Source organism: Hydra vulgaris, chromosome 05 (genome assembly GCF_038396675.1).
Source record: "Hydra vulgaris chromosome 05, alternate assembly HydraT2T_AEP".
NCBI classification, from domain to species: domain Eukaryota; kingdom Metazoa; phylum Cnidaria; class Hydrozoa; order Anthoathecata; family Hydridae; genus Hydra; species Hydra vulgaris.
In genome coordinates this window covers 2,988,097-3,004,879 of record NC_088924.1, presented here as the reverse complement: position 1 = coordinate 3,004,879, position 16,783 = coordinate 2,988,097, and the positions used below count along the sequence as shown (strand labels likewise).

The 16,783-nt window shown below is 29.8% G+C and overlaps 2 protein-coding genes across 2 annotated transcripts in view; both read right to left on the bottom strand.

Annotated features, from left to right (window-relative positions):
* Window positions 1–12,776, bottom strand: part of LOC136071796 (major facilitator superfamily domain-containing protein 8-like) — a 62,050-nt gene extending 49,274 nt beyond the window's left edge. Inside the window, exons 1-2 of the mRNA XM_065797101.1 lie at window positions 12,755–12,776; window positions 10,927–11,003 (exon numbers count right to left, since the gene is read on the bottom strand). Coding sequence (XP_065653173.1) covers window positions 10,927–10,967 — 41 coding nt within the window. The 5' untranslated portion in view covers window positions 10,968–11,003; window positions 12,755–12,776. The remainder of the gene's footprint in view (window positions 1–10,926; window positions 11,004–12,754) is intronic.
* On the bottom strand, window positions 2,002–3,873 carry LOC136080455 (uncharacterized). Its single transcript, XM_065797100.1, has 2 exons — window positions 3,620–3,873; window positions 2,002–3,518 (listed from the first exon to the last, which is right to left on the bottom strand). The coding sequence occupies exons 1-2, from the start codon at window positions 3,831–3,833 to the stop codon at window positions 2,716–2,718; spliced, it is 1,017 nt and encodes a 338-aa protein (XP_065653172.1). The 5' UTR covers window positions 3,834–3,873; the 3' UTR covers window positions 2,002–2,715.
* Window positions 12,777–16,783: the final 4,007 nt, after the last annotated feature.

The following is a 16,783-nucleotide window of genomic DNA, read 5'->3' as shown; positions in this document are numbered from 1 at the left end:
AGTTTTGGGTAATGGAACTAGAGATGAAAGCTCCTTTGAGCAGCGGCCATGATAGTATTTGTAGAAAAGAGAAAGAACTATAGAAGAGAAAGAACCATTAGAACCAGCATCGATAGAAGATCATATGACAACAGTACTCCATACAGGAACAAATAAGAGATTTTTAGAGATAGAGAATGGGATCAGGAGAGAGAAAATGGTGGGCACGATAAAGAGAAGCAAACTTATCAGATGCTAATTTAGCAATCAATTGTATATATGGTTTCTATGAAAAGTCAGTTGTAAAAGTACATGACTGGGCCTCAACCCCGGCCCCAGCTAAAGATAATACTTTTTGCAAACCCGGCCCCAGCAAAATTATAAGAATTAAAAGAGGTTCATAGCCAGGGTTAGACAAAAATTTATAATGCTTTATATATTATAAGTTTATGCTTACATTTACTATTTATTAAATACTGGCATATATTTTATAAGATCATATAAGATCATTGAATCCTTCCTTTCCAATCGTAGTATAAAAGTTGTCCTTGATGGACAGCACTCTTCTTCTTATTCTGTAACTTCAGGGGTTCCTCAAGGTTCTATCCTTGACCCTATACTCTTTCTAATTTACCTTAACGATCTTCCAGATATTCTCACATCTAAGGTGGCATTGTTTGCTGATGATACTATCATTTATATTTGTCGTGATAAGAAACCAACACCCTCTGATTGCTTGCAGGGGGCATTTGAGCTTAAAAAGGATCTCACTTCTGCTACAGCATGGGGCTCACAGTGGCTGGTGAACTTTAATTCAGATAAAACTCAATTTTTTTCAGCCAATCGTTATCGCAATAACTTAGATCTTCCTATATTTATGAGCGGTGATGTACTCGATGAGTCACCTACTCTTCATCTTCTAGGATTAACTCTTACTTCCAATCTTTCTTGGAAACCATATATCAAATCAGTTGCAAAATTAGCATCTGCTAAGATTGCATCTCTTTATCGAGCTCGTCACTTTCTTACTTCGGATTCTATTCTCTATCTCTATAAATCTCAAATCCGGCCTTGTATGGAATACTGTTTCCATATCTGGGGCGGATCTTCTAATGATGCCCTTTCTCTTTTAGACAAGGTGCAAAAACGAATTGTAAACATAGTTGGACCTGCTCTTGCAGCCAACCTCCAACCATTATCACATCGTCGTAATGTTGCTTCTCTTTCTCTTTTATACAAATACTATAATGGGCACTGCTCTAAAGAGCTAGCATCTCTTGTGCCATCTACTAAAATTCATTCTCGTGTTACTCGTCATTCAATTAAGTGTCATCCTTTTTCTGTGACTGTTCCTAAGTGCTCCAAAAACGCTTATTCGTCTAGTTTTTTTCCTCGAACATCAGCTCTTTGGAATTCGCTTCCTTCATCTTGCTTTCCTGATTCATATAATTTGCAATCTTTTAAGTGGTCCGTCAATCGTTAACTTGCTCTACAATCTTCATCTTTTCTCTTTCAGTAACTTCCAACTTTAATTAGTGGCTGCTTCCAGCCTTGTTGGAAGCAAAGATGTTAAAAAAAAATAAAATATAAAAATTTTGAAACTCAATAAAATAATTTGAAAATATTTTGATAATATATATTTATATATATTTAAACTCTAATTTACTTCCAACAAGATTGCAAGCAACCACTATTAAGTTATGAGTTACTTTAAAATAGAGAATAAGTTAAAATACTAGGAAACGGTTAACTGAAGACTTAAAAAGCTGTAAGTTGTATAATAAAGGAAAACATGAAGATGGGTAAGAGTTATAAGGTTTTTTGATGTTCAAGAAAAAAAAAAAGGATTAATAAAAGTTTTTATAGCATGAAGGGACAGATACAGTAAAGGGATGCAACTTGTTGAATGAATGAGTTTTGGTTTATTGTTTTAGAGATAATAGCTCATTTGAGCAGGGTTGCAAAAAAACCGGTTTTTTTGAAAAAAACCAAAAACCATAGGTTTTTTTAAAAAAACCAAAAAAACCATGGTTTTTTTGGTTTAAATTAGGTTTTTATTAAAAAATGCCGTATTTAGTTACCCTTTTAAATTAAAAAAAAGCATAACGCATTTTATGTGAGTAAACTATATTCTTTATCAATATTAATGTTATATTTCATCAAAATTATTCAATACATCATTATTTAATGTTCTATATATAAATACAAGCTTTGCTGCTTTTTCTACCCCCAATTGGTTTCTTAACTTAGAATGAACAAGGCCAAAAGTTGAAAAAATTCTTTCGATTCCAGCACTAGAAGCTGGTGCATTTAATAAACCTTCAATATCCACTATGTTACAATCCACAATTTCAAGAGATTTCCACCATTCTATTGGTGATACATTTTTTAAAACAGATTCACTATACAAATAGCTTTTATCGAATGGAGCAGATTTGGCTTTTAATTTGAATATTATTGGTAACAAGTTCTTGAACTCTTTATCTGCGAAATTCATGGCAGCTTCATTTTCATTTTCAGAAAGATTAGATCCAAAATATCTAGGATCTAGTGTGTTTGCCAGTAAATGAGCATCACTGACAGTCTGATGGTATCTAGATTCAATTTTTTTTTTTTTTTCGTTTGATAAAAATGATAAACTGTTCATCAAATCTTTAAAAATTTCAACACTGTCACTTATTTTTGCTTGATCACTTTGCAACGTATCTAGAGCTACTGCAATTGGTTTTAATATTTTTAATAAATCCTGTTGTTGACATATTTTTCAAGTGAATCACATACAGAATTCCAGCGAGTTTCAGTAGGAAGTGGCAATTTTGTTCCTCCGCTTAATTTATAAATTGCTCCAGCTTGATGATTATTTCTTATATATTTTATTATTTGTGTAACATGCTTGCTCACATTTTCAATGTTAAGATCATTTGCTAAAAGATTCAGCATATGAGCAGCACACCCATAAGTTATGATATCTTTTTCAGATGACAGTTCTTGTCTCATTGATTTCATATTAGCTGCATTGTCAGTCACAAAGCTTTTTACTGTGCATCCAAATTTACGTCTTACAGAATTTATTGCTTCTTTTGCTAATTGTGTAAGATATTCACCAGTATGTGAATGACCAGAAGTGTTGATTGTTTCTACTAAAATGTTAATTTTATCTGTAATTACAGAGATACAAACTATTGGTTCATTACTCCAGCCATCTAAAGACATGGCTACAATTTTCCCATTCAATACATTACATTTTTCAATTTCTTCTGTGTAAACCCTATCTAATATTTCTCCTCCAATTTGAGTTCTATTAGGTAGAGTGTATCCTGGATGAAGCATATTGATAAATTTTTTAAATTCTTTGTGTTCAACTGTTCTGAAGCTAGAGTTTGTACTGTATATAAATCTACCAAGTTGCAGATCAAATAAATCTTTCTCTTTGAGGCTTGTTTGTGTGAAAAACTTATCAATTTTCAAATATTTATCAGCTGATGTTGAATTGGGCTGGAACCTTTTCATTTGTTGTTGTGATGTTGATGGTGAGTTACCTTTAAAATGAAATTGCAGTTTATTGAATTATTCTAAATATATATGTTTACAATTTAGGGAAAGTATAAAATTTAAAATAACAATGCACTCATTTAATTACCTTCAAGAAGTTGTTGATCTTCAATTGAATCCATAATTTCATGGGGTTGTGATTGCTTGCACTTTTTTATATGTTCATGCATCCTTTGAATTTGACCTTCCATTTCTTTTCTACACGCATTACAAACTGCTCTACACCCCTTTCTTTCTGGAACAGTCACTCGTGTATATTTTAACCAAATCATATCACATTTGCGCCCAGTTTTTTGAGACATTTTTGTGGTATCAATAAATTATGTTATAACTACTTATACTTTTGCTAAACATATTAATCTATATATATATATATATATATATATATATATATATATATATATATATATATATATATATATATATATATATATATATATATATATATATATATATATATATATATATATAAATTGTTAAGAAAACTTCCTGATGTATAAGTTCATCAGGAAGCAATGCTTCTTGATGAACCTATTGAAGGAGAAACTGCCTGTAGAAGAAAACAGATAAATAAGTGTTATTACTAATTTATTACTGCTTTGTTCTATAATAACACTGAGGACTCTATTCTATGAAAAAACAAAAACAAAACTCATGGATTCAAAAAAAATCATCTATATTGAAGATTAGTTTTATTTGTGAACATAACCCTCTTTTAGTTTCCTGTTGTAAGTTCAAATCATTTTTTAAAAAAACATTAATTTGGTTTAAACCATCATTTTTTTAATTGGTTTAAACCATGGTTTAAACCAATGGTTTAAACCATTTGGTTAAAACCATGCAACCCTGCATTTGAGCATTGACCATGATTGTATTTTTAGAAAAAAAAAAAAGAGATGCAAACTTACAATAATGGGAGAGTGACTCAAGCTTGGCAGATAAAGCAGGTCACATTTACAATGTGCTTTTAGACTTTGTCTGAGAGTAAGATGGTTGTTATTCGTTAATATAGGAATGCAAACAATAATGAAATATTTTTTTGCAGTTATTAAATGAGTTCTGTTGTCTAACAAAAAAAGTGGATTTTAAGCCCAGAATTTAAATCCATAAGCCACTGCAAGCCATAGACTGTTACAGAAGAGAGATCAGATTCAAAATTGGCTGCTTGTTCTAATCAATTAAAAAGTGAAAATATTTTGTCAAGACAAGAGTATAAAGTTGAGTTGTCAGCAAAAAGAGCCAGTTTAGATTTCAAGAAAATCGTTATTTTAGATAAGAAATAATACAGGAGCAAAGATAGAACCTCGTGGTACCCTTAAAGTTACTTTAAATAAAAAAGCAGGTAGAATAAAAAGTGACCTTCAAGAATAAATTTAAAACTGCAGATAAAAAGAAAGTTTCATAACCTCAAAACCTTTACATAATGAAACTAATAACAGAGTAAAGACTAATCACAGGATAGTTAGAAAGGTCAAAGTGTTTTCTAGAGTTAAGAAAAATTGGAACCACTTATTTGGCACTTTTTGAAAGTTCAGTAAAAATTGAAGAGAGTTCTGCAGAACAATTTTAATACGTGTTCTCCAGAACTCTCTTCAATTTTTACTGAACTTTCAAAAAGTGCTCTCCAGAACACACTTATAAAAAGTGTTCTCCGAAGAACACTTTTTATAAGTTAATTTTAATTGAGAATTCTGTTCTCAATTAAACACTTATCCAGTGTTTAATTGAGAACAGAATTCTCAATTAAACACTGGATAAGTGTTTAATTGAGAATTAACTTTAGCATTGGAGGCCAGAGTGATTTGGATTTCTAACAATGGGTTAATCTGTTTAACTGTCAGGAAGAGTATGGTGATTATATTCAAGAGTCAAATTAAAGTAAGATTTCTTTGCAAATAACTCTGCTTTATTCTAGGGAGAAGTAAAAAAAATTGAAATTGACCCATTAGAGATTACATGTCAGACTTACTTTAGTTAATGACACTGTTGAAGACGAACAAAAAGTCTCTAGAACATAACATTAAAGATAAAATACAAGATTTAGTAAACTGAGAAAAATAGAGCTTAAGATCAGACAGGACTTTTTTACATTGGCTTCTTGGAATAATAAAAGGGCATTAGTTCTTACAAGAGATGTTCTTGTGAAAAAGATGAAAAAAATGATTAATGTTTAATAAAGCAACTGCTCAAGATGGTGAAAAATGTGGAGTAGAATGATGCTTGACTTAAAATTGAGGAGAAGTAATAAAAGCTTCCCAACTTTTATTCCAGAATGAATAAAAACTTTTAAGTTGCATTTAATGCTTACATAATATGGACATAAACATATATGTTTGCTATTTGTTTGAATGCTGGTATACAATATCCATTCATTGTTATATAAACTTTAGTATTTTTATTGTGTAGTATCTGCAAAAGAAGAAGATAATCAGATGGATGTGTGGTGAGACTCTAGCAAGACAAGAAAAGGAAGCATAATCTTAGAAAGATTTAAAAAAGCCTTGTATCGAATATTGTTTGTTAGAAAAGATTTAGGTATCAGCATGTAGAGAGGTAGCATCTTTAGTAGAAAATGGTAATATGTCAAGAGCAATAGCCCTAGCCTCTCTGCCTCCATCTAATGCACAATAAAATCTTTCAGTCACTGCAGTTAGCAAGTCAGCCATAGAGCAAGAGGATCGAAAACCGTATTGATTGTCTGACGGCAAGTTATTTGACTCAAGATGGGGTGTGAGAAGTTTGTAAATCAATGACTCAAAGACCTTGCTAATAACAGAAAGAAGACTGATTGGACAATAATTGGAGGGGTCAGAATGTACACCACAATTTTTGAAAATTAAAACATCAGATTCCATTTTCCAGCAGGCAGGAAAAACAAGATTCAGACAAGCACTTATTAAATAGTTTAGAGAAAATTGAAGAGAGTTCTGGAGAACAATTTTGTAAGAATGTGACAGAAAGAGTTTAATTGAGATATGACTTTTGCAACATAAGCTGGAGTGATTTGAATGTCTAAAAATGAGTTAACCTGTTTAATTGGAATGGAAGGAAGAGAACGGCCATAAGATTCAAGAGTCGAATTAGAAGAAAAGTTCTTTGCAAGTATTTCAGCCTTATCATTGGGAGAGGTAATAAGATCAGTTAAATGAATGAGAGATGTAATGTTAGACCTTCTTTTGCTAATAACGCTGTTGATGTTTTTCCAAAGGTCTCTAGAGCCTAACTTCTGAGATAAAATACGAAATTTAGTGAACTGACAATAATGGAGCTTAGCATCTGACAGCACCTTTTTACATCAATTCTTTACAATAATAAATAGCTGCTTGTTTTCGAGAGAGTTGTTCTTTTGAAAAAGATAGAAAAAATGATTACGATTAGATATAGCAGCTGCACAAGAAGGTGAAAACCATGGATTAGAATCAGGCTTGACTTGCAACTGACAAGAAGGAAGAAAAGCATCCATTCCTTTTCTGAATCCAGGAGGTTACACAGGAGGAACAATTTTCAGCTGAGAGGGAAAAGACATCAACCCAAAAACAAACACAAAGATAAATCACGAAAAGAGTCCCAATCAGCTTTAGGTTAGTAGTGAGTAGTGGGATAAAGGATAAATTTTATACTACGATTGGAATAGAAGGATTCAATATTTAAAATATGTTAATTCTTAAATGATTCTTAAATATGTTATTAAGGGGTAAACAGATTCTATCTGTTGACCGACCTCACACCCTTTCTTCATGTATTAGGCAGGCACAGATGTATTTTTAATACATTGTTTCCAGTTTAGAATGTTGAATGCTTGATATTCTTTACTCAATGCATGGGTTTTCTTGTGTCTCTGTTTTTATGACTAGGCAACTCATTCTATTATCTTCTAATAAGGGTACAGCTCTAAAACTCAGTTTTATGGTTCTGAGGCCGGCTGGTAGTCAGGTTTCCCGAACTCTGTGGTAGCTCTTCGAGAGGCTGATTGCATCAACAGCTGAAAAATATCAAAGTATTAAGAGTACCATGTTGCGCATGGATGGTGTCCCTGTTTGTACTTTTGGTGTGCATTGCGGAGGCCGTATTTGGAGCTCTTTCTTACAGCTTAGGGTTTATTAGTAGTAATGAGGCAATTGCTTGGGCTATTAAACAGTGTACTGAGTACTATCTATGCTTTGAGTCAAGTTTTTCAACAAATTTAAAAACAAATAAAGTACCAAAAACTATAAAACACAAAAAACCATGATCATCACCAAGTTCTCTAAACCTATCATTCACTAATATTCATGGCCTACCAAGTAACTTTTCTTCTGTTGAGTCTTATCTCTTGCAAAGTTCACCAGACCTACTTGCTCTCTGTGAGACTAATTTGAGTTCAGCTGTCTCATCTTGTGATCTTAGTCTTGAAGGTTATCTTCCTTTAATTCATAAAGACTCCAATAGTCACATGCTTGGCCTGGGCATTTACATTCATAAGAATTCACTCATTTGTCATGAAACTAGGTTTGAATCCACAGACTATTCTTTCGTGTGCTTTCGTTTAGCACCACTTCACTTTATCGCCTTTCTCTTTTTTCTATATTACTCTCCTTCATCTCAACAGTGAACCCTTTTTGATGTTATTTCTGATCATATTGACCAAGCCCTCTCTCTTTATCCATCAGCCAATATCGTTATTGTTGGTGACTTTAATGCTCATCACAATGAATGGCTTGGCTCTAGTGTCAGTGATTCTGCAGGCATTAAAGCCCACAACTTTTGCCTTTCTCAATCCTTAACTCAAATAGTCAACTTTCCAGCTCGCTTTCCAGACAACCCAAACCATTTATCTTCTTTACTCGACTTATGTCTTGTTTCTGATCCTAGTCAGTGCTCAGTTTCTCCACATTCACCCTTAGTGCTTCTGATCAAAATTTGATCTCTCTAAAACTATTATCTCATTCTTCTTCATCATCTGAATCCCCCTATTATTGTACCTCTTACAACTACCTTAAAGCTGACTGGGATTCTTTCCATGATTTTCTTCGTGATGGCCCTTGGGTAGAAATCTTTTGTCTTCCCGTCGACCAATGTGCTTCTTACATAACTTCGTGGATTCAGGCTGGTATGGAATTTTTTTGTTCCCTCTCGATGGTTCCAGCTCAAGCCTTTTACAATGATTTCTAGCAGTAATAAACAGAAAATGAAAACAGATGTCAGTTTATTACTGCTAGAAATCATTGTAAAAAGGTTTTGTCTAACTCAAAGCCCGCTATTCTCAGGTCATGAAATATCATATCTTATCTCAAAAATTAGGCTCTCACGACTTCTGGAGAATCTTTAATAGTATTAATAATAAGGGCAAATCTTTAATTCCACCTCTCTTGTATGGTTCAGACTTTGTCACCTCACCTAAAGACAAAGCTGAATTGTTAGTTAAAAACTTTTCATCAATATCATCCCTTGATTCCACTAATTGCGTTCTACCTGATATTGCCAACAAACATGTTGATCCATTGCTTGACATGATAATGTCAAGCAATGATAATGTCAAGCAATGGATCAACATGTTTGTTGGCAATATCAGGTAGATTCTAATGTTACTTGTCATTCAACTAAGTCTCATTCATTGTATCACTCCAGCTTCTGTATATAGAAAAATTTCCTGCTTAGACTCTTCTACAGCTTGTGGCCTGGTCAACATACCTGCTATTGTCTTGCAGAAGTGTTCCCTGGAGCTGTCATCTATATTCTCAAAACTATTCAGCAAGTGCTTATCAGAATCTTGTTTTCCAGCCTACTGGAAAGCAGCATCTGTTATCTCTATCTTCAAACATTCTGGAGAACGATCTGATTCGTCTAACTACTGTCCCATTAGTCTTCTTCCTATCATAAGCAAGGTTTTTGAATCTAAAAAAATTAACAAGCACTTAATTTCTCACCTTGATACTAATAACTTACTATCTGACCATCAATATGGATTTTGATCTTCTTGTTCTACAGCTGATTTGCTAACAGTAATAACCGATAGATTTCATTGTGCATTAGATAAAGGTGGAGAGGTTAAGGCCATCGCTCTTGACATTTCAACAGCTTTTGATAAAGTTTGGCATGCTGGTCTTATCCATAAGCTCTCTTCTTATGGTGTATCTGGCAACATCTTTAAGATTATTGAATCCTATCTTTCTAATCGTAGTATAAAAGTTGTCCTCAATGGACAGCATTGTTCTTCTTACTCTGTAACTTCAGAGGTTCCTCAAAGTTCTACCCTTGGCCCTATACTCTTTTTAATTTACATTAACGATCTTCCAGATATTCTCACATCTAAGGTGGCACTGTTTGCTGATGATACTACCATTTATTCTTGTCGTGATAAGAAACCAACACTCTCTGATTGCTTGTAGGAGGCATTTGAGCTTGAAAAGGATCTCACTTCTGCTACAGCATGGGGCTCACAGTGGCTGGTGAACTTCAATACAGTTAAAACTCAATTTTTTTCAGCCAATTGTTATTGCAATAATTTAGATCTTCCTATATCTATGAATGGTAATGTATTTGATGAGTCATCCACTCTTCATCTTCTATGATTAACTCTTACTTCCAATCTTTCTCGGAAACCATATACCAAATCAGTTGCAAAATTAGCATCTGCTAAGGTTGCATCTCTTTATCGAACTCGACACTTTCTTACTTCAGATTCTATTCTCTATCTCTATCACATCATCGTAATGTTGCTTCTCTTTCTCTTTTCTACAAATACTTTAATGGGCACTGCTCTGAAGAGCTAGTGTCTTTTGTGCTATTTACTAAAATTCATTCTCATGTTACTTGTCATTCAATTAAGTCTCATTCTTTTTCTGTGACTGTTCCTAAGTGCTCCAAAATCTCTTGTTCGTCTAGTTTTTTTCCTCGAACATCAGTTCTTTGGAATTAGCTTCCTTCATCTTGCCTTTCTGATTCATAAAATTTGCAATCCTTTAAGTCGTCTGTCAATCGTTATCTTGCTTTACAATCTTCATCTTTTCTCTTTCAGTAACTTCCAACTTTAATTAGTGGTTGCTTGCAGCCTTGTTGAAAGCGAAGATGTTTAAAAAAAAAAATGTTAAATAGATTTGATGACAGGAATTACACTTCTTCTAGCTTTTGCTTAGAAAAGCAAATCCAAAAAAGTAGCAGGAAAGAGAACAGGTTGCACTGGGTTACATGTTACCAGTAGCAGGGTGCTCATGAAGACCATACACCTGACCTGACATACGTCATTTCTTTTTGTAATTAATATTGTTATATATTTTTCATACTCATAAATTGTTGTTTTATGAATTGTTATATATCTTTAAGAAATGATAAATTGTTATATATTTTTATACTCATAAATTGTTGTTTTATTATTGTTATGCTTATTATTATTGCAAAAAATAAATTGTAAATTACCTGTTTATTACCAGAACACGTTTGTCACTATTATCTTCCATTCTTTTTAATTTATTATAATAATTAAGTAAACTTAGCTAAAATTGAAATAAAAATTGTAATTAACTAAACTATTTAATTAAAAAAATATATATATATTTATTTATAAATATATATATATATATATATATATATATATATATATATATTCAATTATAAATATATATATATATATATATATATATATATATATATAATATATATATATATATATAAATATACTATATATATATATATATATATATATATATATATATATATATATATATATATATATATATATATATATATATGCATGTATGTATGCATGTATGTATATATATATATATATATATATATATATATATATATATATGCATGTATGTATGCATGTATGTATATATATATATATATATATATATATATATATATATATATATATATATATATATATATATATATATATGTATGTATGTATGTATGTATGTATGTATGTATGTATGTATATATGTATGTATGTATGTATGTATGTATGTATGTATGTATGTATGTATGTATGTATGCATGTAGGTAGGTAGGTAGGTATGAATGCAGGTATGTATGCATGTTTGATGTATGTATGTATATATAATGTACATATCTATATAAATAAAGTTAAAAAAAAGTCTACATAATTAAAAACCAAGTCTCTGGCTATAGGCAAAGTAGTTTATAGACATTGTATAAGTGATGGCTTAACTTAAGTTTTCTTTAATAAAAAGGGTAATCTTCCCTCCTCAAGTTAAACATACATTTACAGGGTGGCCAATCATATAGAAAAATGAAATTCCATTTCTTTTTATAACTTTTCCATAATAAATTGCTGGGGCAAAATATAAAGTGCTTAGTATTGATAAAAACTAAAATTTAAACTATCTAGTGATAAGGGTGACCTGATTTTCTGTGACCTGGTAAAAAGGGTGACCTGACATGACTGATATATACTAATACTAATACTTTTCTGCGCAAATATCTAAAAATATCACTAGTAGAAAAAAACGGAAATTGTTTTAAAAAGTTCCATGAAATTTATATGACTTTCAATGAAAAATTAGGAATTCTAAAACTTTTCTATGACCAAATGAAATTCCACAACACTTACATGATTTCCATGACTATTGGCCACCCTGAACTACTCATTGCTGCTAAAGGATTTGACTTAATAAATACTAGACTAAAGAAAAAAAGGAACCTAAATAGAAAATATAGCCATATCTAGATTAATTAAATCCATGGTCACTATTAATTTACTTAATTTCAATTTGTTGACTGAGAAATAAGCAGCTTTCTCAATCAATATATAAACTCATTTTTCTTCTACCTAAAGTGAAGTAAATATAGTACTTGTACTTATGTATCACTGGCATAACTAACTTTTATCGGTTTTGTTAACTTTATGATTACCACAAAGTTGGTACTTGGTGTTTATCATAGAGTCATAACTGTTATGCTTCTCAGATTTTCATTAAGGTGAACTGGGACACAAATATAAAAAACATCAAAAACTTTTTATATTTTTTTATTCAAATCACTAGAACAAAAAATAATTAAATCTAAACTTGTTTTCATTCACCTTTTATATAAGCACTTATTTATTTGGTTTAGCCGCTTTGAAATGTATTTTGTTTTAGCGTAATACATTTCACAACAATCGGATTTTAAGAACGTTCTGATATGTCGCATTATAAAGGCGACTAGTCTTGCCGCATTACCATTAACAAACAAATAAGTTTAATATTTGCGTTTTGACGAGTAGCAAAAACATACTCACTTTTTATTTCTATTTGTAAATAAATTTTTTTAAAACTTCATCGTCCAATTTTTGTAAAACTCAAGTCAACTTTTTTCCCATGCGGTTTTATGATTCCAATCATTATATTTTTCCTTTAGCAGAATTTTAACTATTTTGCGCACTATTTGTATGTTAATAATGAATATAGCATCATATATATCAATTTTTTTTTCTTTTAAATAATCCAGTACCAGGGTTGGGGTCAAATATATTTAATCGAATACAAATACAACTACAAATACGGTAATTCTAGATTTCCAAATACAAATTGAAATACAAATACATGCAATCGGCATTTTCCAAATACAAATATTTGTAGTTTAGGTAAAGTAAAAATATAAATACAAATATTTATAATTTAGGTTAAGTAAAGATATAGAGATATTTTCAAGACAAGACTGATAAAATGAAACTACTAATAAAACTGATTTAAAAAAAGGAAAGACAAAAATTCTACTAAATAGAAGAATAAAAACAAGTCTGACAAATATTCCTTAAAACAAACTTTTTAATTCATTTTTGTTAAAAATAAAAATAAAAAAAAACCTTTTCTATTCTCAAAAAAACACTGGTTAACATAGTTTATGAAACTGCAAATACATTTTAATCAAATACAAATATTTAAGAATTTTATTATCGAATACAATACAAATACAAATAAGCCAAAATTCAAATGCAAGTTGTCTAATTTTCAACTTCGCTCAATAAAAACTCAGGAAAAAGTTTCAAAATCTGCTTCTGAATTAACCCATTTCTTCTAATCGTCACAAAACGTTTTATAAAAAAATTTTTAATTAGGTCTACTTGATTTTTTAGTCATTTATTATTCCCGATTCTATGGCATATTGACATTAAATTATTTAATGCCAATATGCCATAGAATCGGGAATAATAAATGACTAAAAATTTAACATAAATTATTGCATTAAACATTGAATTAATTTTTCCTAAAAAAGTTTCCTAAAAAAATTTCCTAAATACTGACTAATGTTTTCCTTCTAATTTAAATACTGACTAATGTTTTCCTTCTAATTTAAATACTGACTAATGTTTTCCTTCTAATTTAAATACTGACTAATGTTTTCCTTCAAATTTAAATACTTACTGATGTTTTTCTTCTATTTTTAATATTTGAAAATTGGCTGAACTAGCTGCTTTCCAAGAAACAAAAAAGAAAAAAATTTTAAATTGTTCTGTTTTTAATTTATAGATTGAAAAATAATTTAAAAGTTGAAAACAATTGTTCCAGCAAGTAATATATGTGAAATATTCAGGATGTTCATTTGTTTGGCCACTTATAACTTTTTTTAAATGTTTTTTGTATCTGCTCTTATGTGACCGTTAAAGTTAACATGACACCAAAGTTAACATGACACCAAAATTAAACGCTCTTTTAGTGCTGCTAATAAATAGTACTAATTTTGTAGATCTTCTTTGTATTTTTTCTTTATTGGGACGCCATTTTTTCTTTATTGGATCGCAAATTCAAGATGTGGTCAAAAAAATTTTGTATATGATTGTACTAAATATTTAAATGTTCGTTTAATAAGAGCGAACATTTGATTTGATTTACCCGCAGTTTTATCAATTTGACATGACCATTTTAAATTAGATAGCATCATTACACCTAAATTACGTTCTAGTTTTGATGTTGCTAAGATATTATTTTGTTTAGTTTCTGCATTAAACATTGAATAGGTTATACATAGAGTTTTTATGTGCATTATTTTACATTTTACATATTTGAATTTCACTAACCATAACGATGACCATTTTAAAATATTATTAATATTTAAATGTAATTCATTTATACTTATAACTTTATCTGGCTTAATAATGCTTATAATTTGACTATCATATGCATATAATTTAACACTATTTTCTACTGTATATAGTAATTTATTTATAAAAATCAAATAAAGAACGGAGCCTTGTTGAACCTCACTATTAACTGCCAACTATTTTGATGTACTTTCCCTTAAAATTTTCGTTATTTTTTGTTATGTAAATAGGCTACTACCCAATTAAGTATTACTTAGACAATACCATATGATTTTAATTTTATCATCAATCGCATATGAGGTACATTATCCAGGGCCATCTCTACCATGATGAGTTTAGGCGGCTGCCTATGGAGAAAGATAAACTTATTTATAATCCATATTTATAACATATACCTGTATAAACTTAGCTATAATCCGTATTTAAAAATTTTTTTTACTTTCAGAAAGTTTGTTATTTTCAGACAAGTCAATAAATTTATCTAAATATTCATTAACGAATGTAGGAACGATAATGGTTCTAAAATAGAGTCTTCGGGAACCTTACAAGTTATACTTAATAATCTTTTAAATCATAACAAATGAATTTCTTTCTGTACGATAGACTTTAAACCAAAGTAAATTTTATATATCATGGTTTACGGTATCAGGCTTTTAACTAATCAATGGCTTTACATTTGTACAACATGTCGTTCTTTGTTCGATAATCATAGAATCTGTTATAAATTACACGTCCAAGTAATTTCGAGAAACAAGGCAAGATAAAAGTTGGTCTGTAGTCGGAAATATTGCAGCCATCTCCACCCTGAAAAATTGGTGTAATTTGGACAATTTAAAAATATAGAATAACAAAAGTTTAATAATATCAAATACAGAATTTACATAGACGCTAGTTTTTTTTAAAAAGCTAATATGTCTCACAACTCACTTTTTTAAAATTCATCCCTAAGTGTATTGAATCTTTTTAAATAAAAATCAAACCTTGTTGAGCTCAATAAAATATTTTCAGCTAGACTTGACCCAAATTGACTAATAGTTGTCAAGATTCAAAACAATAGTAGTTTTTAAATAAATTAGCTTTTTACTTGTATTTTTATACTTTTATTTTTCCCAATTATTTCTTTAATAACATGTTTAATAATAACATGTTTATTAATAACATGTTTAATAATAACATGTTTTTCGACAGTTTTTTTTCTAATTATCTTAGCATAATAATTTTTTTTTCGAGTATTTTCTTGTTTTATTTTTAAATAGATTTTTTATAGTTTTTGTAGATTTTTATAGATTTTATAAATTTCTTTCAAAATTTATCATGCAACTTTTAAGAATATATTCAGACTTTAGACATCCACGGAGTTAAAAGCAACTTTGTATTTTTTATTTTTGTTACGAAACGCTAATATTTTAAATTTTCGAAATTTTTGTTAAGACAAATATTATTATTCAAAATAGAAAACTATTATTATTTTCTTGAAGTACATTTGCACATTCTGAAATTGTGAAATAATTGTGAAAGCTTTTTAGACTTAAATAATCAACAAATTTCGCAAATAAATAATCAGCAGATAAATAATCAGCAGATTATTAATCAGCAAATAAATTATCAGCATGTTTCAGCAAATCAACAAATTAAAAAATCAGAAAATTTAGTTATGAATTTTTCATTCATTTTGTATAAATATAAAGCAATAAGAAATAATTAAAAAAAGAAGAAAAAAAGAAACTGGAAATAAGAAATTTATGAAATTTAGTTTTTACGATTGCTTGCTTTTCGTTTCCAATCTCGGACTAATGATTAAATGATTAAAATAATTTTTTCATACGATCGACTGTATATGTGATAATCTCGAGATTACCACATATTTAGCTGATTCTCTGCTTCATTTTCTCTCTAGAAAAAAAATTCTTAAGAGAAATAGACTAGTTCTCATTTATAAAAAAAATCTTACCAACTTAAAGAAAAAAGGTTTTTTTCTTTTAATTGATAAATTAACATGATACGTAACCACATGTCGTACCCTTATATATAGCTTTATCCAGCTAGTAAAGAAAAACTTTAAAAACATGTTAAATATAACTTTTTTTCATAAATTTTTAATTTTGGCCACTTTTTAAGGATTCTGAGGCACTGTGCGACGTGATAAGTAGTCACGTCGATGCGTGTTACTTATCACATAGTAATTTATCTGTGTGTTTTAGCGACTAATTATAGTTATTATGAATT